At 40.9% G+C, this 23,819-nt stretch overlaps 1 protein-coding gene across 1 annotated transcript in view; it reads left to right on the top strand.

Moving 5' to 3' along the window:
• Positions 1–23,819, top strand: part of HOMER2 (homer scaffold protein 2) — a 63,914-nt gene that overhangs the window by 16,889 nt on the left and 23,206 nt on the right. Inside the window, exon 2 of the mRNA XM_042471220.1 lies at positions 7,310–7,466. Within this exon, the coding sequence (XP_042327154.1) occupies positions 7,310–7,466 (157 nt within the window). The remainder of the gene's footprint in view (positions 1–7,309; positions 7,467–23,819) is intronic.

The following is a 23,819-nucleotide window of genomic DNA, read 5'->3' as shown; positions in this document are numbered from 1 at the left end:
ACAGGCTTCTGGGACTGGACATAACAAAAAGGAGACAGTTTGGTTTTATTTGGCAACAGTGTCCATAGATGTCACCTTGGAAGCTTATGCCAAACGATAAGTGTTAATAATTGAAATGACACAAGAATCTCTTTCCCCTCCTCATTTTTCTTTTTCGTTTGTTCACATGAGTGCAAGAACAGAAGAACCAAAGCAGGAGTAAATGGGATACGCCAGGTTATTCACAGGAAGACGGCTTCTTGTTATATGTCAACATAGTCCTGTGTGATGTATTTTAGAAAAAGAAATAGTAGCAAGCCTTTGGGCCTGGAGATATAGTCCTTCTTCATTTTTAAAAGTTTCTTTTCAAAGTTTCTCTGGCTTAATTTTTTTTTAAAAAAATGATGGTAATGTTAAAACGCAAGAGCATGTTTGTGCTGGAAAGTTTGCTGGATTCTGCAGTCTGCATTTGTGGTATGCACATTTCTCTTGCCCGGCTATCCTGTCTGGTCAAACAGGTTTTGCAGGCTCATTTTTTGTAAAGGGCTAAACCTGCTTGAGCAGATATGATTGTGAGGTGAATGCTTGTACTGTACTACAAGTCATAATACTTCCTCTATCCCAGTCCCAGTCTTAAAAGTAAACTGTATATGCAATAAGTGCAAAAGTATACTGGCAAGCTCTTAGAGATTTTTAAAAATAAAAAGCAGGTCCGTTTTCTGAGTTCTGGCCACCAGAATTCAAGAAGGATGTTGACAGGCTGGAGTGCATCCAGAGAAGGGCAAGCAAAATGGTGAAACAGCTTGAAACCATGCCCTATGCGGAGTGTCTTAGGGAGCTGGGTGTGTTTAGCCTGGAGAAGGTTAAGGGCTGACATGATAGCCGTGCTTAAATATTGGAAGGGATGTCATATGGAGGATGGAGCAAGCTTGTTTTCTGCTGGGCCAGAGAACAGGACCTGGAGCAATGAATTCAAACTACTGGAGAAGAGATTCTACCTAAACATTAGGAAAGTAAGAGCTGTTCTGACAGTGGAACACACTGCCTTGGAGTGTGGTGGAGTCTCCTTCTTTGGAGATTTTCATACGCAGGCTGGGTGATCATCTGTGGGAAGTGCATTGAATGTGTCTTCCTGCATGGCAGCGGGGTTGGTCTGGATGACCCTTGTGATTCTATGATTCTTTTTTAAGAGGGGCAGGTTAGAGGACAGGGCTCGATCCTTTTCCCAATGTCTGTTTCCTTATTTAAACTACTTCCTACCACTGTTTTCCCCGCTTCTTTCAATCTTTTCAGGCATGCGCTGCTTCTCAGGACACCCATATAGATTCACATGCCAGGGTAGTTCACTGTGTGTAATGAGAAGCCTGGCTTATAGTGGGCACACAATTGCAGATGAGTTGGCATGGAGTTCTTTCAGACCATCGTTAGGTATCTGTCTTGCTGTGGATTTCTATCATTAAGCCAAATGTGTAGGCTGTTTCTGTGAACTGTGCTCTGAGACCTTCTCTCTTTGCTGTAACAGTTTGTATGCTGTTGAAGTGACCCATCACACAGTCAGATGGATCAATGAAGTGTTCTCCCCTCAGGCAATGGGATTAGTACTGAGCTAGGATTCTGAAGAAAATGTGCCATACTCAGTTTGCTGATCAGTACTTGAGTCTTCCACATACTCTTGATTCTAGTTCTCTATTTTTTTATTTTATTAAAAAAAAACCTCTTTTTGAGGCTGGCATGTGTTTAAATGTTATTTTAAACATAGTGGAAATAATCACCATATGGTTTTGTGATCTGCAAGCTGTCCAAAAGACTAAAATACAATTGGTCTATCTGTTCCATTTGTCAATCCATAAGTGACATAATTCACATCCCTCGCAGTCCTGGAAGCTGGCGGTATAAAAGGCTTGATTGGCCTACCTGTCTTTCCCTATTAGGATCAATATTTAAATGGAATGGAACAACAACAACAAATAGCAAGTTTTCAACTTTTGGTTCTAGCCTTAAGAACAAGCCATTCTGGAGGCTCGAGAGAAACTAATTTCAGTGCTGTCACTTTCCAGTTGTGTCTTTTTCCGTTGTGATGACTTGAGAAAACAAGACGTTTGTTTTGTGTGTGCAATTTTTTTTTGTTTCAATTTTAGAATAATCCTAACTTCTTTTCCATTGCTATGTATGTGTCAAGGTGAGGCTGTAGGTCAGTGGTAGAGCATATGGATTGTTAGCAGAAGCCCATGCATTTATTCTCTGACCTCTTCAAGTGGGATTGGGGAAAAATAACTGTGAAATCTGACCTGAGAAGTTATTACTGCTTAGATTTTTAAAGACTTTACAGACCTAGAAGGACCATAGTTCTGACATGGAACAATGGATGCAAGCTACTGGAAAAGAGATTCCACTGAAACATTAGGAAGAACTTTCTGATGGTAACTGCTGTTTGACAGTGGTAGAGTCTCCTTTGGAGGTTTATAAAATGAAGCTGGATGACCATCTGTTGGGGGTGCTTTGATTGTGTTTTCCTGCATGGCAGGGGATTGAATCAGATGGCTTGGGGTCTCTTCCAACTCTGTGATTCTATAATTCTGTGACCCAGCGGAGGACAGCTCCATGTATACTAGTCAGCATCAAGATTTGCGGCTTTTTGTGTATGTATGAATTATAGGATCATAGAATTGGAAGAGACCTTAAGGACCACCCAGCCTGACTTTCCACCATGCAGGAATACATAACTGAAGCGCTCCTGAGTGTTGGGCATCCAACTTCTGTTGAAAGACCTCTGGTGAGGGAGAATCCACAACCCTCAGAGGCAGTCTGTTCAACTATTGCATAGCTCTTAATTATCAGGTAGAATCCCTTTTCTTGCAATTTGAATCCATAGGCTCCCATCCTACTTTCTGGAGCAGCAGAAGATGTCCTTGTTCCATCTTTAATATTACTTCCCTTCAAATATTTTGAGATGGCTTTCATATCACCTCTCCAAATGAAACACATGCAGCTCCCTAAGCTGTTTCTTATAGGGCTTGATTTTCAAAGCAAGCTGAAACAGAGCTCAAGAAAAATAAAATCAATATAAAGCCAGTTAGACTGAAGTGATGCTTAAAAATCAGATTGTAAGGTGAGCCCTGCTGCTGGGCAATCAAAGCTTGGCCATCTGTTCTGTCTGTCTTTCTAGCTGTCTATCTATCTCCTGTCCTATATCATGGAACCTTATGGCAGCATACAAGTAAAATCAATGTAAACCGTTTAACACAATTTAAAATCTAAAGTCTTAAAGCATATTAAACTAATTAACAACTAAGAACAGATTAAAAGGTTAAAACAGTTTAAAACTGTGTCCATGTATATTCTGGAAGACATCAGTTAGGCCTCAAAAACTTTAATTTTCAAAAACCTTGTGTTTCTGACCAAATGCCTTAAGGGACTTGCCAGCATTTGACACTGACAGATATGCTGTCTTTGAACATGGTGTTTTCATGTAGTTTTTGTAACTGCCTTGCCTACACAAAAGGATTTGTGCCATCCTTTATTAAACAAATAAAACATATTACATTAAATAAAGTGGTTTTGAATGTTCCTAATTGAATAGTGCTTTTGTATTATATGGTAGGAGCCCATATTACATGAGTTCATATTACATACTGTATGTGCCCAAAATTTATTTTTCAGTTTTTGCTTTTATGATCATGGGATATCATTGTGTAGTTGCAATAGACTGTACAAATGCAAAATACATATTTTGCTGCCTGGGATACAAAATGGAAGCATAAAGTATCAGAGGCCCCATACAGACAGGCCAAAATAAAGCTGCTTTGAGTCACTTTGGAGGTATGCTGTTTAAATTATGCATGTGTACTAAGAATCCGGAAGCCTTGCCAAAGCCATGCTCAAATCCTAAGGCCCAGAGCACAGCTTTGGTGCTGCTTCTGGACTCTTAGGAAGCATGCATCATTTAAACAGCATACCTCCAAAGTGACCCGAAGCAGCTTTATTTTGGCCTGAAGGAAGGGTTCTTTTTCAGCAAGCACCTTATTTTACATGTGTGTGATAATCTAATAAACTGTGATTTGCACTGTAACACACAGCTTTTTCTGCAGTGTATCACTTTCATGAGTACAGTTGGCCCTCCAACTGATTTTCCATCCATCAATTCAACCATGCATGGCTTGAAAATATTTTTAAAAATTAAAACCTTGATTTGCCATTTTATATAAAGGACACCATCATACCACACCATTGTATGTGGAACTTGAGCATCGATGCATTTGGTACCCACTAGGGGTATGTGTCCTTGATCCAAACGCCAGTGGATACCAAAGGCTCACTGTAGTACAGGTCCTATCATGATCCAACAGTATATTTTGGCACCCAGTGCCAACGTTGTTGGGATTTTCCTAGCTTTCACCTCCTTCTGCCTTTCATGGCATCAAAAATACCTACTACAGAGAGTTTCCTCATCCTTCAGAGCAGGTTTTGTAGGTGCACAGTATCTGCAGGAAGAAAAGGTTATCACTGATTTCAACAGATGCAGCCAAACCAGATCCAGCAGAAGTATACCAATGGGCCCTAGACTTGATGCTCTGCAGAGATTTTGGATTATGACTCTTATCAACCTTAGCCATTATAGCCAATGAGTGAGAGAGATAGGATCAGTAAAAAAAAACCAGAAGAATGTAAGATGAATTTATGAGATGAGCAAAACAAGGAAAAGTATTTCTTTCCTACAGTATTGGATAACAAGAACAAAACCATTCAACAATAGAGTAATAGCTGAAGAAGACATTTGTGATTTTCCCCCTTCTACATATCTTGACTCTTGGTGTTTTTTTTACTTGTTAAGTCAGTGGCATTAATGGGGGAAGATAAATTCTGTGTGGATTTTGTTTTAGCCCGGAGAACACGATTGCCTTTTAGTAATGAGATGCATGTCTTCCAGATATTTTCCTCAACTTGGGGCTATTTCTAATGTGTTGGACTGCCAGTAGCTATAGTAGCAAGGGATGATGAGAGATGTAGCCCAGTACATCAAGAGTGCCACTCTGGAGAAGCTTAACTTATGGTAAAGAGATACTCATTTCATGAGCCAGGGTAATGGTCTGTTATGTGTGTGTTTGCATCACATATCACTCAATAAAGTATAGAAGGGGCAAGTGATAACAATTCTTTTATGCTCTTGTCCATGTTATATATTAGTTAGTTTTTAATCTTAATGTTTCAAATTGGGGTAGAAAGAATATTCACACTTATTCATTTACGCACTAATAAAGAGGGGGAAACACAATTTTTGTGCCCCTACAAGGTCTTTTTGTGCAAAAAAAATATATTTAAAAATCTTGTTTTTTCTGCAAAACCCAGCAATGTTGTACCAAAAAAAAGATGTGGGATGCTGAAAATGTAGCATGTAGAATTTTTGTTGGGGAAAGAAACACATCCAGAAACTTGTGGTTTTTGTTTGTTTGTTTTGGTTGAATATTTCTGGTTTTTGCACAAAACCTGAAATATTCCCAAAAGACCTACACTGCTATTTGGAAACTGACATATTTATCCCATCATCACTCCAAGGAGCACAGGGTCCCATTTTATTGTAAAGACCAATCTCTGATGTAGGTTAAGTTTAATGTGATCATCCCTATGTTTGAGCAGAGATCTGAAACCAGGTCTTCTCGATCTTAGTCAACACTTAAGCCATCGCATCACACATATATGTCTCACTGGAATGAGGTGTGATGTCTTTTTTCATATTGGACCTATGTTATCTATGTTTGCTGATTCCCTGATTCATAAACCTAAAGCTTTGGATCCTTCTGGTGTACTGTGTATAGTTAGAGGAATTTGGACAGTGCCTTTCAGACTGTACTTGAGGGAAGATAGACTGATAGGTGACCCATCAGCCATCAGAAGAGCCCAGCAGGTCTAGTGGTGACTTGCATGAATTTTGTACTCTTAACAATTTCAGAGAGCCTTTTGTATTAGAGACAAGCTTAGTGACAGGTGTCTGCATGAGATCCTGAGCAGATAAGTTAGGCCTATTACAGGCCTCTTACAGACAGGCCTAAATAAAGCTGCTTCGAGTCACTTTGGAGGTATGGTATTTCAATGAAGCATGCGTCCTAAGAGTCCAAAAGCCGCACCAAAGCTGCGCTCCAGCCCTAAGGACTGGAGCGTGGCTTTGGTGTGGCTTCTGGACTCTTAGGACACGTGCATCATTGAAACACCATACCTCCACTGTGACTCGAAGCAGCTTTATTTTGGCTGTCTGTAACAGGCCTTAGTTTCCAAAACACTGAAAGTGTAGAAATCACTCTCATGAAGAGGATACATGTGATAATAATTAGCCAAGATTGGAGGAAATAGCACATTACAGACACATCTCAGTTAACAAAGCTTCTGACAAAGAAGTTCCTTTTTACAAAGTCTTTTTATGTCCGCCCAGCCCTCCCCCTTTCCTCCTGGAGGTTGGTTGTCATTATTGTTTTTAACATAATTGGCACTGAGTGGATGGTGAAGAAATATGGATTTGTGGTGTGGGGTTGGAGCAGTGTGTCTGCAATAAGCAGTGAAAGCATGCATTGAGAAAGAGCAGGATCTAGGGGATCCAAGAAATCTAGGGGATTTCTTGAATTGAGAAAGAGCAGGATCTAGCAGGATGTAGGGGATCCCTCTGTAGCTGTATATGCCTGTCTACAATAGGCAGGTAAACAGCAGTTGCCTCCAGAATCCCTGGATAGACTTTGGAAGATGTCTTTAAGTGTTATTTTTTTTCACTGTCAAGGCTTGACCTTGTTGTTTCATAAGTTATCATAAGACATGTGCATATTGCAAGTTTAGGCCAAAAGGTTCACTGAAACGTGTTGAAGGAACCTATCCCAACTCTCTGTTATTTCTGCCTCTGGGACCAAATTTTCTGCTAAAGAAGTAATGCCCGGGAACACATCAACTTTCTTAACTGCAGTATACCTGTATTACAAATTAGAAGATTGATGCAGGCAAGTGAACAAAATTGGCATCTTGAACTGCAGTGTTTGTCTTGTTTGTAACATGATGAAACTGAAAAAGCAAACTTACTCTGTAGCAGCAATTTTGGGCAGGGCCCAGCAGCTTTGGCTGGAAGGAGCTAGAAAAAAAAAACACATGACAGAAGAAGTAGAAGAGGACAGAGTCAAGTGACAGGCTGTTTTTGCTCTCCTGCTTTGGAATTGGAGAGTTCTCATCTTGAATATTTTTTAAGCATTGGGCTTCACTTGATCAGTATTCCTTGATCAAGGGCAGAACTGCGCAACATTTCCATCTTTCACAAATTCATGATGCATTCCATTTCTCCTGTCCCTCCCTATTCCAGAGAACAGCCCATCTTCACCACCAGAGCGCATGTCTTCCAAATTGACCCCACCACCAAGAAGAACTGGGTTCCTGCAAGCAAGCAGGCTGTAACTGTTTCCTACTTCTATGACAGCACAAGAAACAGCTATCGAATTATCAGTGTGGATGGAGCCAAGGTAGGATGTAACACAGATACATACGTCTGGCATGCTTGCAGAACTGACACAACACATTTCTAGGGAAGCTTGTATGACTAGGTCCTGTGTACATTTCTATTTGAAAATCTTGGTAATAGGTTTGTTCATATTCCATGAATATTGTTACAGGGAAATAAGGCTGCAGCTTTAATTGTTGAAACTATATCTATGTTTGATAAGATAAATTAACCAAACGGAGAGGGATAGGATCAGTAGGAGATGCCTGGGTGGGTGACCACTGGGAGTTTTGTACAAGCTGTACTGAAGAGGAGTATCATAGAAGAATAGATAATAATGAAAATGTATGGTTTGGGGCTGTAGAAAGCAATGATTTACAGTTGGTTTGTAACTGACAAATGCATTTTCACGTGTTCAGATTGGGCTATATATAAACATAAGGATTAATTGTGCCATCCCACGTAAACCTCTGTTCAAGTTTAGGTGGGAAAAGGGAAGACCAGCATTAGATATTTGGGGGAGGGGGTGGCTGTTCCTCTTTCCTTTGTAGAAAATAATTTATTTTGGGATGAAAATTGGGTTTGATTGTGCAGTTATTCTTATTGGTTTGCAGTTCAAGAGCACGCGGACTGTATCAAGAACATATCTTTAGCATGATAAGAGATTTTGTTTGATTTTATTGCAACACTCAATGCTGTTGTGATTATGCTTCCTTAGTTTGATTCTCACCAGAGCTTGGAATCATGTAATACGTGGGTTTTGTGGCCCTCAGTCTTGTTTTGGTCTCGAGAGAGAAGAAGAACTAGAGGTAGATGGCTAATTAGTTCTAAGATTCCATTTTGAGCGACTGATGAAGCCAACAGTGGATGCTGAGAGCTGAAATATGTCCTCTGCGGCTTGTCCATACTCATGGCCATACTGAGACATACATTCTCTGTAATGTTACATTTAGTTGTAACAGCAAACTGAGTTTTGGGAATATATAAATAAGCCTTGAGCATGCATGCTCTTTATGCCTTAGGGCCAGCTGATTGCTTTCTTTCTTTAAGACTTGTTGGTATGTGCATTTCTGACTATTGTTATGTGCCTACAAGTCATTTCCGACTTGTGGAAATCTGAAAATGAACCTATCATAAGGCTTTCTTGGCAATATTTGTTCAGATGAGGTTTGTCATTGCCTTCCTCTGAGACTGAGAGAAAATGACTTGCCCAAAGTCACCCCGTGGGTTTCCATGACTGCGTAAAAATGTGAACCCTGTTCTCAGAGTCTTAATGCAGCACTCAAACCGCTATACCCTGCTGGATCTTGTACCATGCTGGGTCTCTGACAAACTATAGTTTGGTATTTTGCTTAAACTCAATAACCTATGGCTTGAACAATCCATTGTTGTCTCAAATTTGCTATGACTTAGAAGCCAGAGTTGATATAGTGTCAGTGGATGTAACCTTGGCTCCTGCTTGTCCAGTATTGATGGATACGTTTCGTTTGTGCAGCTTGATGATGTGGACAGGATCCTTGGAGAAGTGAGAGCCACTACATGTATACTAGACCCTTGCCCTTTCTGACTTATTAAACAGGCCAGAGGAGGACTGGTGAAGTGGGTAAGGGAAGTGATTAATGCCTCTTTACAACAAGGCAGGGTCCCAACACACCTAAAAGAGGCTGTGGTAAGACCTCTTTTGAAAAAAAAACTTTGGATCCTACCTTACTAGGTAATGACAGGCTACTTTCCAGTCTTCCATTTTTGAGTAAGGTGCTGGAGCATGTGGTGGCATCCCAACTCCAGGTGTTCCTGGATGAGACATAATGGAAATGGCCCCAACCTCTAGAGGGCATTTTGGAGCAAAACAAGATCTTTGACTGCTGTAGGGGCCAGGGGCTCCAAACATGGTGGAAATGTTTTCCACACCCCCAGAGATCATTGAGTGGAATTTGTGAAACATTCTTTACAGCATGGGGGCCCTGAGGGTCACAAAAATGGCCCATGCGGGCCTTCATGCAGCCAGTGGGATACACTTTGCCCACCCCTGCTTTACAGTCACTTGCTGTTTCCCTGTCTATCCGTCTCCAAGGGTGTTCTGTAAACGTATTCCAGTAAGATTTGTTAGCGACTAAAGAGTTAACTACCTTTCTAACATGCCACGCTGCATAGGGAGCTGAGTCAAGCCTGGTGAATGGCTTCCCTTGGGCTGGTGCCACCAAGAGGTTTTTCTCTTCCACCAAGTGGGCAGAATGGGAAGGCACCCAGTTCTAGCCCCACGTGACCAAAGTCCATCATAAACTCATAGAGGCTTTGTTAACTGCAACATACCTGTGTTGTAGAGGTATGGAAGAGGGAGTGTGTGTAAGTTATTGGGAAAGGGGCAGGAGCTCACCAAAATAACTGCACAGTGTGTAGAGGAAGCCACATACCAGATAGCTCATTAAAACCGACCTACATTATTATACCTTCAGAAGAAGAGTGACCTAAAAGAATGCAGAGTGGGGAAAAGTGCAAGCAGTTACCTTTTCCTTTGGGAGGAGTGCTAAGGACAGGACTGCCTGAACTTCATTTTTGTTTCATTCCATTTATCTATCGAAGCAAGCAACAATAGGCTTGAATAACTGGGCTCAGACAGATTAACTTCTGGGAATCCCACAGAGGACAAGCCACTGTTTTGATTTCACATGAGAGTATGAAAGGTATTTTGAGTTTAAAACACTGAGGAAGTTAAGGCTTCTTTCTTTCTTTCTTTCTTTCTTTCTTTCTTTCTTTCTTGGAAGCTTTGTAAGTCACCAGACGAGCCAGTGTGGTATAGTGGCTTGAGTTTTGGACTATGGAGATTATCACACGGAGTGTAAGGACGGGAGCAACGTGGAGTGCTCTCGTCCTTATCCTGACTCATTTACACAATTGGGGGAAAGATTATCACACTCCACGTGCTTATTCCGTTCTTCTCTTATCTGTGAAGTGTAATGGACCCGTTATTTGGTATTAACAAGAGTGTGATCATCTTTTCCCTGATCGAGGAAATGAGGCAGGATAAGGACAGGAATAATCTGTTTTGCTCCTGTCTTTACCCTCCATGTGATAATGTCCTGTGACTGGAGACAAGGGTTCAAATCCCTGCTCAGCCATGAAAATCCACTGAGAAGCACTGCCAAAATAGAATATTTGGAGTATCCAATCATGGACAGGCTGGAAAAGGTGGTGGCCTGCCTGAGGAGCAGATATAAAAGGACAAGAGCTGAAGAGTGTGTCAAGAACTGCTGAGAGCAGTTAGACCTGCCAGAGGTTCAGATAAGCGTTTGGCCCTCATAGGAGTCAGATTCCTATGTAAGGGAGGAAAGATGTGAAAAGCACAAAGGAAGTTGTCATGCCCAGCCTGTTTTAAATTCTTGTAAGCCACTTTGGATCCATCCTGGGAGAAGGGACAGGCATAAATGCAACAAACAAGCAAATAAATAAACTAAATTTGCCCTTACCAGCAGAGTTGGTACCACATTATCCATTTAAAATTTCCATTTTCAGAACTAAATGAAGTTTTCTAGTCCATTAGTCAGCCATACATAGAAAGAATTGCAGTAGTCCAAGCAAGGGAGGTTACTAGAGCACAGATGGTTATGCTAAGCCAAAAGCCAAAATCTTCTGAATTTTGGTGTGTGTGTGTGTTTCCCTATGGCCCTAAACGTATGTTGTACTCTGGGCACAAGAGCACGCCCGCGCTACCCCATATGCACATCAAACAGAATAGTTTAGGGGTTGCAAATGAGAAACCTTAACTCCTCCGAAGTCAAGAAGACAGGCAATTGAGGTAGATAACATCCTTTACAATGTAGATTTGATTTCCTTTGATGTAGGACAAACATCTTTGCCTTCAGGTTATACGTTTCTGTTTATAAAAGATCCCCAAAATCCTTAATCAGTGGGCTAGTTGGAAGGCACGGGGATACTCTGTCACTGTGAACTCTAACCGGTCCCAGTACCTTCGTTCTCCCCTCCGCTCACCCGATCGGCTGTATCCAACTCTACCTCCCTCACAATTGGATCCATAGTCGAACCTCGTCTTGTGTAAGTCTTGCCATTAGTTCAGCCTCAAACTATTCCAAGCTAACTCCTGATTTCCCTAGTCTTTGTATGTAAGAGTGAGTGAATGTGGACTGTTGTTTGACTCCTCCCCCCCCCTTTAATAAAAGAAACAACTCATTCAGAGAATTTTCCTTCTGCGATATTCCTTTGATCTCTTTTCTCTCAGTATACATAAGGGGAAACGGTCGCGATAAATTGAGCTAAATAAAAAAAACCTGGAAAGACTTTTGGCTTCAGATAATGCAAGCAAAGTTTTCTCTGGGTGCTAGGGTTGTATTTGGCATACCAGACTAAGCTGGTAAAATGTGCTCCAGGCAGAAAAAACACTGGGCTAACAGTGACTTCATCTTGTTTGGACTGAACATCAGTTTTTCGGTCTTTATCCAGCCTTTCACTGTGTCCAGGTCCTAAGCTGTGTTAGTTCAGTATTGTTTAATCCCCTTTGTCTCAGCTGACTCTAATGACATTAACTGCAGCAAGTCAGGAAAGTTCTTTGTCTATATCATGCATAATTATATGAATCGTGTGTCTTCTCATAGCTGGTTTTCTGAATGAAAAGGGCACAAATGCTTCCTCCATTCCTTGTGGTGGAAGGGCCTCATCTTCTTTCTGTTTCTTCCTGACTTTCCCAGAATCAGATTAACATGCAGTCTTTCAAATGCTGGAGATGAACATGGCTAATTTGTAAGCAGAATTTGTTCAAGTGAATTTTACATCTGTCCCCATTTCCCACTCCCTTTTTAATGTAAGCCCAGTTTGTTGCTAGTTGCTATTCAGAGGTTGAATAGAACTGTTGGGATTGTATTTCCTTAGGAAAGGAAATATCATAGTGCTACATCTTTTGGCATAGCCCTGTGGAAAATCACCTGACTTCCAATAGATTGACGTACCTCACTGGATGCCGGCTCACTAATCATAGTGGTTGTTCCGTTCAGCAGCAAACTGTTAGGTCTGGCTTGTAGCAGATACAATGAAAGATCATGGGAGGTGTATTTACTTTTTAAAAGTAGATTCTAATGGAACACATATGGTTATCAAGCTTAAGAATGGCTTACTGCAGTTACATACATTATAACTTCATCTATCTGAAATGACTTCTAATGTATTTTTCCTGCTGGGTCTGGGCCATTAGAAACCCAGGGTCATTAGAAACATGCATGAAGTCCAAGGTTTCCATGGCTTTTAATGACTTCATAGCATTTATCTACATTATGAACAGATTGCTTGGGAGTACATGGTTTCTATTCGTTTCTTGCTACTGACTAAGAGACCCCAAGAGTCTTGCTGCAGCTGTGTACTCTATGCCCACTGTAGAGTTTTTGAAATTGTTTATCTGCTTTATGCCAGATGCAGACCTGCAATATATTGTATCAATTAACACAATAATAAAAACTGAGATTCTTCTTCAAATGCAGTAGGTTCATTGACAATAAGTATAGTACAGAGTTTATGTCTAGCCCAGTGATTCCCAAAGTGGGTGGCATTGCCCCCTTGGGAGTGGTAGAAAGATCCTGCGGGGCAGTAAAGGGAAAAGGGGCAGCAGGAAAAGGTGAGGAAAAGGGGGACTGTGGGGTCCTTCGGTCAAAGTACTGGCATTCAGGAAAGACAAAGAGAAGCAGAGGCTTTTGGTACCATAGTGGGATGAGGGTTACATGATATTTCTCTTTTCGGGGTCACTTAAAACACTGACCGACTGGAGTGAGGAGTTAGAGCACATGGCAGAGGGGGGAAATTGGCAGTAAAAATAAGCTTTCAAATTTGGGACCCTCCTTAAGTTTAGTTAGATTTGCCAGTTCTTTGTTGGACAGGAGTAGCAGTAAAAACAATGTGTAGACTTGAAACTGGGTGAGGAAGACACATTTCTGGGGACGGACAGAGTGGCGTATCTAGGGTCGATTCTTCAAAAGAGTCCTTCGCTTTTCTCAGATTGAGAGTCCTTCTTCATTGTGGACAAAAGTGGGATGCTGACGGCACCCTTCTTTGCCCCAGTGAAGAAGGATTGAGAGTCCTTCCCTGATGGGGTATCATGGCCATTTCCAGACCCTCAGTCTGGCGTAAGACAAAGAGGGTGGCAGACCTAGCTCTCAAGAACCAGGGCAGAGTAGAGGGACACATCCATGCAGGAGATAAACAAGATATCACCCCGAGCCACAAGACACAGATATAAACCAGATAATACCAACCACAAGTGAATAAAGACAAGAAAAGGAGGGCTTGCATCAGTCAGATCATGTTTGTAGAAAACTCATGGCAATCAGGCAACAGCTTCAACAACAGGATCATATAGGGCCTATTTTCTGATATTAAAGAGGAGAGGTAGTGTCATTTATCTCCCAGGCTAACAGGGTTCAGCAATTTTTGTGTTGTAGACGTGGTCTAAGTGAATGATTTGGAGATTTATGTCAATGAGAATTGATATTATTTTTTTTTTAAATTGTATTTATACTAAATAAATACATACTGACAAAACCCTGCAATAAAGGTAGAGGGCTGTTGTAGATAAATAGTGATAGAAAGGAGGAAGAATGCTGGATATTTTGCCTCCCTAGGCTTGCACAGGATGTTCCTTTTAAGTGCTGTGACATAACCCTCTGGTTGCATTACAAGAGCTAAAGTGACAACATAAGTTTGGGCTGCCCAGTGGCGTCGTTCTCATTTCCATTCCTGCTTAGTCTGTCCAACTGAATTTCTGGATTGCTGTTGCATCAGTCTGTTGCAGCAAAAATGAGAATCTGGTGGTGCTTTTAAGTAGCCATAGATGTTTATGCCACAATAAATTTGCCAGCTGTTATACAGCTACAGAGTTCTTACCAGATTTAGTTCATGTCTTCCTCCTGCTCAAATGCATCTTAAGAGAGGAGCAAAAGAGCCACAAGCATATATTTGTTTTCTTACTTGCTAAAAAGGATGGGGGTAGGGGGGGCTGTTACTGGTTTTTGTTGTTGTAACAAAACTGAGGGATTGTTTAAATCATATGATTTTTGGAGAACAAATAAGGAAACAAAATCTTCACTCACTCACATAAAAACACTGCATATAGTGTCTTAAACTGTGAAATAGAGGTTGAGTATCCCTTCTCTGGAATTCCAAAATCTGAAATATTCCAAAAAACAAAACATTTTTATGGTTGGCTGAGACAGTGACATCTTTGCTTTCTTATGCCTTTCTTATGAAACATGCATGCTTTGTTTCATGATCAAAATTATTTAAACGTATATAAAATTACCTTCAGGCTATGTGTATAAGGTGTACATGAAACATGAACAAATTTTGTGTTTAGATTTGGATCCAATTTCAAGTTATCTCATTATGTACATGTATGCAAATACAGGTATTCCAAAATCCAGTGTGTGTGTGTGTATCCAGAATCCAAAACACGTCTGGTCCCAACCATTTCGTTTAAGGGAGACTCAACCTGTATCTCTTTTGGATATTCCTATTTTAACATCTTTCCACCCTGCTGCTGTGCTTTCCCTCTGCCAAGGTTACCAGCTGATGATCTAAATAAGGTCTCTTACCATTCCTTGAACAACTACACTCTCTCTCCCCAGGGAGAAATTCAGTTTCTCTAACTACAGTGCTGTAGTAAGAAAGCCAATGCAATTCTAGGCTGCTTCAAAGGAAGTATAGTGCCCAGACTGAGGGAATACTACCACTCTATTCTGCTTTGGTCAGGCCTGATGTGGAATACTGCATCCAGTTCTGAGCACCACAGTTCAAAAAGGTGTTGACAAGCTGGAGTGTGTCCAGGGGGAGGGTAGCTAAAATGGTGAAAGGCCTGGATACCATGCCCTATGAAGAGTGACTTGGGGAGCTGGGTATGTTTAGCCTGGAGAAGAGAAAGTTAAGAAGTGATATGATCAGGGATGTAGTCAGGATTTTAGGAAGTTGGGGTCCAGACAAAGTGCCACCATTATATTGGGGCTTGGGTGTGGCGGCACAACAGCACACACCATTCATTTTTCTAATGGAAGGGAGGGTCAGGACCCCAAGAACCCCCCCCCCCCCTTGGCTAAGTCCCTGATATGATAGCCCTGTTTAAATGTTTGAAGGGGTGTCATATTGAGGGTGGAGCAAGCTTGTTTTCTGCTGCTCCAGAGAATGGGACCCGGAGCAATAGATTCAAATCAGAGGAAAAGAGATTCCACCTTAAAATTAGGAAGAACTTCCTGAGTTGGAGTGTGGTCAAGTCTCCTTCTTTGGAGGTTTTTAAACAGAGGTTGGATGGCCATCTGTTGAGAGCGCTTTGACTGTGTATTCCTGTATGGCAGGGGGTTGGACTGCAAGGCCCTTTTGGTCTCTTTCAACTCTATGATTCTAAGACAGAGTTTGGAAGGCAGAGCTTCTGGTATACTAGGAGACATGTTCTTGATAGCTTAATTTTGTTTCTAGCTGCCTTCGAATTGACCTCAACTCATGGTGACCCTGTGAGTGAGACATCTCCAAGCCACCTATCCTCTAACTCTCTGCTCAGATCCTGTAGGCTCAGACCCGTGGTCTGCGTATGTTGTGTTATTTGGCATGCAGTGTTTCTCTCTTTCTACTGCCCTCTACCTTCTCCAGCAACCTTGTCTTTTCTACTAAGTCATTCCTTCTCATGATGTGGCCAAAGTACGGCAGACTCAGTTTAGTCTTCTTGGCTTTCAGGGAGAGTTCAGGCTTGATTTGTTCTAGGACCCATTTTTTAAATCTTTTTGGCCATCAGTTGTATCCTCAGCACTCTTTTCCAGCATCAGTTCTTGAATTAATTTTCTTCCTATCTGCTTTCTTCACTGTTTATCTCTCACATTCATACATGGCAAAGTGCCCAAGAAATACAGTGGCTTGGACAATTCTAACTTTAGTGTTCAGCTGTAGGATTTTCTTTCTTTGCAGCCCTTCCCATTCCTAATCTTCTTTTGATTTCTTGACTGCAGTCTCCATTCTGATCAATTTTTCTTCCAAGGTATGGGAAATCTTTTAACTATTTCGATTTCCTCCTTGTGTAGATTGAATTAATGTAAATGCTCTGTGGTCATTATTTTTGTTTTCTTTATGTTTAATATTAAGACAGTCTTTGCAGGACATATCCCCCCCATGAAGCGGGGATATGTCCTGCAAAACCCATCCCACAGTTCCTCTGGAAGGACCTTTCCCCAAATTTGTTTTGCCTTCAGCCTCTCTGGGGTCTTTCTGCCAAGGCAGCAGCCTAGCAGAAGTGCGTTGGGGAGGCAGTTTTCTCTCTCCCTCAGCCATCCTTCCCCACGAATAATTACAGGACTCATAGGCACTTTAAGCGCCTCCTCATTGGCTCTTTTATAAAAAACCGCGAAATTTAAAAGTGACGTTATGATGACGTTGCTTTGATTGACAGCCCCAAAATGGTGAGTGGGAACGAAATAAGGCTAAATCCGGTTTATATATACACCATTTTGTTTGAATAGGAACGAAAGTGGATCACTTAAAGCGAATCAGTTGATAAATGAGAACCAAGAAAAAAAAGTGATTTGGAACGCGGGATAACACCCGTTGTATTTTGAATCGGTTTAACCGATACCGGTGTATTTTAAACCGTTGTAAATCCCAAGTGAGAAACCCCCTATGTGATGCTTTCTGCTAGTACTATGGTATTGTCTGCATATCTTAGACTACTGATGTTCCTTCTTCTTATCTTCACTCCTCCTTCTTCTGTGTCTAAATCTGCCCTGCTGCAGTCTTTTGTGTCTCCTTTTTGTGGATAAGGATGTATATTGATACCTTAATAGCTAATGCTTATTATGATACAGTTTTTTGTATATAAAGTGTACTTCAGCAGATGAATAAAGCAACCCAGATACTTGGAAGATATTTGTAAGTGCTAAAATAAATTCTTGGTACAATAAATATACTGGTCTTTGAGAATGGCTTTCAAGATTAGTATTTGACACGAACAGAGTACATTCGAATATACACAGAGTTATGGTCTCTGTTTTTGAGATCAAAGGGAAGGACTTCTAAGCTGCCTGTATCCTAGTTTTAAAAATGCAGGCAGTAGCTTTCTGATCTTGTAAGCCGATACTTGTCTTCCTTTGAATGGTGGAGTAGGAAACACACTGGCTTTGTTTTACTTGGTCCACCAGAAGAACCTGTTGATCTTGTGATGGTTTCAGTCAAGGGAGTGGCAAAAAGTCTCTTAACAGAAAGTCAGTTTCTCTCTGATCAAGCTATTCACATCATGAACTATGCAAAAGAAACACCATCAGGTTTATAAAGAAGGGGTGGCAGAGTAGTTGCAAAAAACAAAAACAAAACAAACCTAGGTATGAATGGTAGGTTGTCCTGGAGGTATCATATTCTCATTAGGAATATGATTTAACAACTGGCGAGGATGGCCATATCTACGCATGAAGCTGAGATCATGCTTTCAATATAGAAAGTCCCAAGTCAAGTCTCTAAACAAAAGATATGTTATAGCATGCAGGGTACAAACTTCTATCCATAGACAGTGGTGAGATAGTGCTGGTTGCAACAGATAACATGGTCTAAATAGTGGAACTAAGAATGTTCCTCTTATTGAGATTAATAAAATGGGATAAGCATGGGAAATCTTAATCCTATTACTTATTTATATTTATATCTTACGACTTCTCTTATCAAACAAGACAAGGCTCTCAGAGCAGCAATTAAAGTCATATGAATAATAAAACCAAGACCAAGTGCCAAAAACTGTTAAACTGTACAGCATACAAAATTCAGTTGTATTTTATGTCAGTCTTATCCTGTTCCATCTAAAAGAGAGATGGGGAACCTATGGTCCTCCAGATGTTACTTGACTGCTACTTCCATTCATGCTGGTCAGGGCTGATGGGACCTGGAGTACAATAATGTCTGGTTCTTATTCCTGCAATCTAGAGGTCTTGGGATTATTATTATTTTACTAAGCCTTACTGGAGAGGAAAATTGAAAACCAAGGTACCAACTCCCCAAAAGATGGATCTCTAATCACTGTCAATCCCATTTCTGACATGGGGAAAGGTCTCTATGGAATATATGGTCAGGTTTATGTGGAAGAGGGGGCTCTTAAACAGTTACTGAAGAAGCCTGTGGTTTGCATGCTGTCACTGTGCCTGAATTCCTGGAAGCTATCCTTGTTAGTCAGTTAACAAGCACTCCTGGAAGATGGCCATGCAGCCTGTTTAAAGACTGCCAAAGAAAGTGAGAGTACCTTCCTCTGAGGCCGTTCACCCCACTGTTGAAGATTTTTTACAATTAAAAAGTTCCTTCTAATGTTTAGGTGGAATCTCTTTTCATGCAGTTTGAATCCATTGGTTCGTTTCCTAGTTTGTGGAGCAGCAGAAAACAAGCTTGCTCCATCTTGTATGTTACAGACATTAGAGACAGCTACCATATTATCTGTGTCCTCTGCACACTCCTTTCCCTCCTCCTCCATCATCTTGCTGGATTTTTGTTTTGTCTTGTTTTTTGCAGGAGGAGGAGGACAAGATAGCAGTGTTGGCGGCTATAAGAGGTAAAGGAGGGCATGCTGGGGAAGCACAGGATTTCAGTGTCAGACATTTAAAAAGTGTCTGGTAGCATCTTTAAAAGGTAGAGAGATGTTAAGTGACATAAACTTTTGAAGACTGCATCATGTTGTACAGTCATCCCTCCATATCCACCAATTCTTTATCCATGGATTCAAGCATCCACATCTTGAAAACATTCCAACAATAAATAAATTCTAAAAAGCAATCCTTGATCTTGCCATTTTATTTAAGGGACACCATTTCACTATCCATTGTATTTAATGGGATTTGAACATCCATAGATTTTGGTATCCACAGGAAGGCCTGGAACCAAACCCCAGTGGATACGAAGGGCCCACTGTATATAAGATCAGAAGAGTGCAACATAAATTGCTGTGTGGTCAACATGATCTGACATATGCTGTGGTTATGTTATATCATTATAAACAGCTTCTTGAAAGAATACACACAACCTTGTCAACCAAATGTGAACAACAAATCATTTCCCAATTTTAGGTACCTCAAGATAGATGTATTGTGTTCTTTTCTCAGCAAGATTAGTTCAGAAGGGGTTTGCCTTCCTTCAAGGCTGAGAAAGTTTGACTTGCCCAAAGTTAATCAGTAGATTTCCATGGTTTAGTGGGGATTTGAACCCTGGCCACTGGAGTCAGTACAGTGCTCAAACCACTATACCACACTGGCTCTCACAATACTTGATAACTTCTAACAGATAGGTTTTATGAAACATGGTCAATCTGTGTAATTAAGGCGACAGTTTATATTTTTCCTATTCTTCAAAGCATGCTACTTTCTGGCTGAATAATGAATTGATTCTCTTTGGCCTTCACAGCTCCTCTTCAGGTCAGTTCAAATCTAACCACAGGTTAAAACAAGGTTGCACCCTTCTTACGAAAAAAACAGGCTTGTCTGAATGATGAAACCAGCATGCCTTAAGTGTTTTACGCTAACAGTTTGCATTGGAGCATTTATTTTATGTTTCAGCTGTTTTATAGACACTTGGGTTTTTATTTGCTTCTCTTTTCAGGCTGCTTTCAGGGCTCAACATTATAGAACTGTGTATGATGTTAATGTAAACTGTATAATGTTTAGGTTTTCTCCCAAATATGCCTTGCTTGATACTCCTTATATATGATATTATGAATGTTAAAGGGCTCCACACATTTTCTGTCAAGAACCTTGATGACAGGGCAGAGGTTTCAGAGCCTGTATTGGATCCTCAACAAATTTGGACCATGCATATTTGGATTGTGGAGCATGTTGGTACCAAAATTCAGTGGTGGCAGCAATTTTTGCTGTTGTTCAAATTGGGCAGCAGCTGCAATAGCTCCTCAACATGCAGGTGGTGGCAGAACACTCTTCTGCATTGTAGACACCTCCCAATATACAGAGCCTCCTTACCTTAGGTAAGGAAAGCAACATCACCTATTTTTATCAGCATCACTGGTTGTTGGACAATGAAAACTGAAAGTATGGGCCTAGGAGGCTGTCTGTGGGCTGTATGGTGTACATCCCTGCTGTAACATAAGCAAACATGGTAGGTTACTGCAGATCCCCCTATAAAGAATGGTGCCTTGTCTGAGACCACTCAGTGAATTCATGACCAGAGTACGGAAAAGTCACTTTTTTGGACTTCACGTTCCAGAATCCTCCAGGGTTTTTAAAGAGTTGTTCTACAAATAATAAATTTGCTCTGTTTATGGCTTAAGTGAAATGTGAATTGGCAATTTCCCATATCTTGCCTACCGCAACCACTTTATGACAACATCCTAAAGAATGACTAATTGCTTCTAGAGGCTATGAAGCATCACACTGCATGCTGATAAACTAAAAACTATTGGGAGTGGGATTGCCTGTGTATTAATTTTGCTACTCCTGTTTGTAGAAGATGCCAAGGCAAAAAGCAGGGAGGAAACAACACTGAGCAACTCTTTCCAGTCATTGCCCAACAATTGGTACTCTAATGGGCACAGAGCTCTCAGAGCAACAGCATAATTGATGATGAATCCAAGGAACAGGCAGAAACTGAAAACTCAATAAGCACCTTACAAAACAATCCCCTCATTTATCAATTGTATTAAGCCCCTGAGTGGGTGTGCAGTAAAGGGATTCCACTTCACTGTCTTATACAGTGTGGGTTTGCAAGCAACTCATGTTTCCTGGAATACTTCCCTCTAATATATTTTAAAAGAGATCTGTTCATGCCTCCTATGCTTTAACAATCAAAAAGAAGACCACCTCTACTTCCATTTTAATAGTCTCTGAAAGATGTAAATGTATTTACATTTAAAAGAGATTGCAGCTACGTACAATAGTGTTCCAGCACAAAAAAGGCAGGAAAATAAAAATGTGAAAGGGGGGAAAATAGCCACATTGGCAGTACATTTCTGTAAAAGCTGACCAAATGTCCAAATATAAGGCCATTTGTAAATTTTGTCTATACATTATGTTGCAAGTGTTAGATCTTCTATTGGGTCATTGGTGGATAAAAACATACAGTGGTCCTTTGCTATCCACTGGGGTTTGGTTCCAGGATATCCCCCTTCCTCCCTCCCCCATGGATACCAAACTCTGTGGATGTTCAATTCCTATTAAATAACAATGGCATAGTAAAGCCATAGAAGCATAGAATCATAGAGGCCATCCAGTCCACCCCCCGCCAGGCAGGAACATAGAATCAAAGCATCCCAGACAGTAGACCATCCAGCCTCTGTTTAAAAACCTCCATAGGATGAGCATCATTATCTGAGTATGTTCCACTGTGAAACAGCTCTTACTGTCAGAAAGTTCTTCCTAATGTTTAGGTGGAATCTCTTTTCCTGTTGCTTGCATCCATTGTTCCAGGTTGCTCTATCCTCCGTATGACACCCCTTCAAATATTTAAACAGGGCTATCATATTAACCGCCTGTTCTCCATGCTAAACATACCCAGCTCCCCAAGTCTCTCCTCACAGGGCATAGTTTCCAGAATCTTCACCATTTCGTTTGCACTCCTCTGGACACTCTGCAAATTGTGTCCCTTATATAAAATGGCAAAATCAGGGTTTGCTTTTCTAACTTTATATATTTTTAAAATATTTTCAAGTCCTGGGTGGCTGAAACTGTAGATAAAGAAGCTGCAGATAAAGAGGCCCAACTGTATCTTTTCAGTAACAAAATCTTAATCTTTTGGCAGTCAAAGGGCTGCGAAACATCAATTTTCCGTTGGCCATTCATTAATTCCCATGAAACAGATAAGTAATTGAAAACATGGATGTTCCTGAATATCAAGGAATGTTCCAAAAGCACATTTACTTGTGTAATTACTTTCTCCCAAAATGTAGCTACTATAGTACAACCCCCAAATATATGTGTTAAAGGAGCATTATATGTGCAACAATTTGCTGATTCAGAAAGCCCTTTCTTGAATAGGCATTGTGGTGAGTAATATAGCTGAAAGAGCAATGTCTGCTATAGAAGAAGTAGTCAGAGATTGTAGCCATACCAGTTATAGATGCTAAAACCAACAACCATTGATTAGCCAGAATTGGATATTCCGATTCTCTACTCCATTCTTGCTGTGAACCTGGCATGTCACATGTATTTATAGAAATGTATAAATATAAATTTTGGGTTTGGATACTTGGTTGGCCTCAATTAATGACTCTGATATGAGCCCCTGGCTGGGATTGAACTCACAACTTTGTGGTTTGTGAGTATGTGGCTGCAGTTCTTGCATTTAAGCACTGAGCCACCAGGGCTCCTATACAATAAGAAACTGTCCAGTTCACAGAACAGTCCAGGTGCAGTATATTGGCAAAGTGAACTTGTCACGAAGATCCTTGCTTTGCCCTGAACATATTAGGTAGCCTTCAGCAAATTTCTCTTTCTTAGCCTCAGTCTCCTCATCTTCAGTTAGAGGATCATACTGGCCTATTGAATGGATTGCTAACATGTGAAAATATTTCAAACAGAAAAAACATCAGTCATATTATCAATGCTGCCTTAATACTGTTTAAACATATTTTCTAAAGAAAGGTTATCTGTCAAGAGTGATACTTCCTTTTGCTTCCTAAAGAATATTTGCCGCAAGTTACTAAATATGGGAAGGGCTCATAGCTCAGTAATGGAGCACATGCATTGCCACAGGTTCAGTTCTTGATATTGTTAGTTTAGAAAGACTTGAGACAAGAAGTCAGGATGGACTTGAGAAAAGAGGCTACCTTGGCCACAGACTGCTAAATTCTTGTGTTGTCTTTTGAACTCGGGCTGTTGCTTCAAGCTCCACACACTTGTTGGTAATGCAACTGGTAAAGGCTTTTCTCAGAAGCAGGGCTTTTCTTAGTCTGAGGGGCAAGATGGAAAGGTGAGGATGCGTGAGCTTCCGTGGGACAGTGTACTCTCATTTCCCTGTGCATGGACACAACAGGGGATCTCAGTCTGGATGAAGCATCCTTTTTTGTTCTAAATATAACTCAGTTGGCATATTTTCCAGATCAAGAAACAAATTGCGCATGGAATTGGCAAACTCTTAGTAAGCTATTAAGGGAGCGGATGTGGCATCTTTATTGGCGGGACTGTATAGTTCAGGATTCCTGTTGGCTGAACTTTTAATTGTCATGGAACAGGTTCTGTGAGTCCCCTGAGTGACATTAACCAACTTGTGTGGGATGGGCGCGCTAAGGACTCTGCATTGTGCAGGCATCCCTAAACTAACTGCTGCAACCTTCTGTTGCTTTTCCTGTGGCAGCAGTGGAAGCTTCTTTATTAAGCCCATGATTGGCAGAGCTGTGTCTGCCTCCATTCAAGTTCAAGCTGGGTCTCCA

The sequence above is a fragment of the Sceloporus undulatus genome, chromosome 6, assembly GCF_019175285.1.
Source record: "Sceloporus undulatus isolate JIND9_A2432 ecotype Alabama chromosome 6, SceUnd_v1.1, whole genome shotgun sequence".
NCBI lineage: Eukaryota > Metazoa > Chordata > Lepidosauria > Squamata > Phrynosomatidae > Sceloporus > Sceloporus undulatus.
Note: the sequence above shows the minus strand (reverse complement) of the source record. Positions and strands in the feature narration are given on the sequence as shown.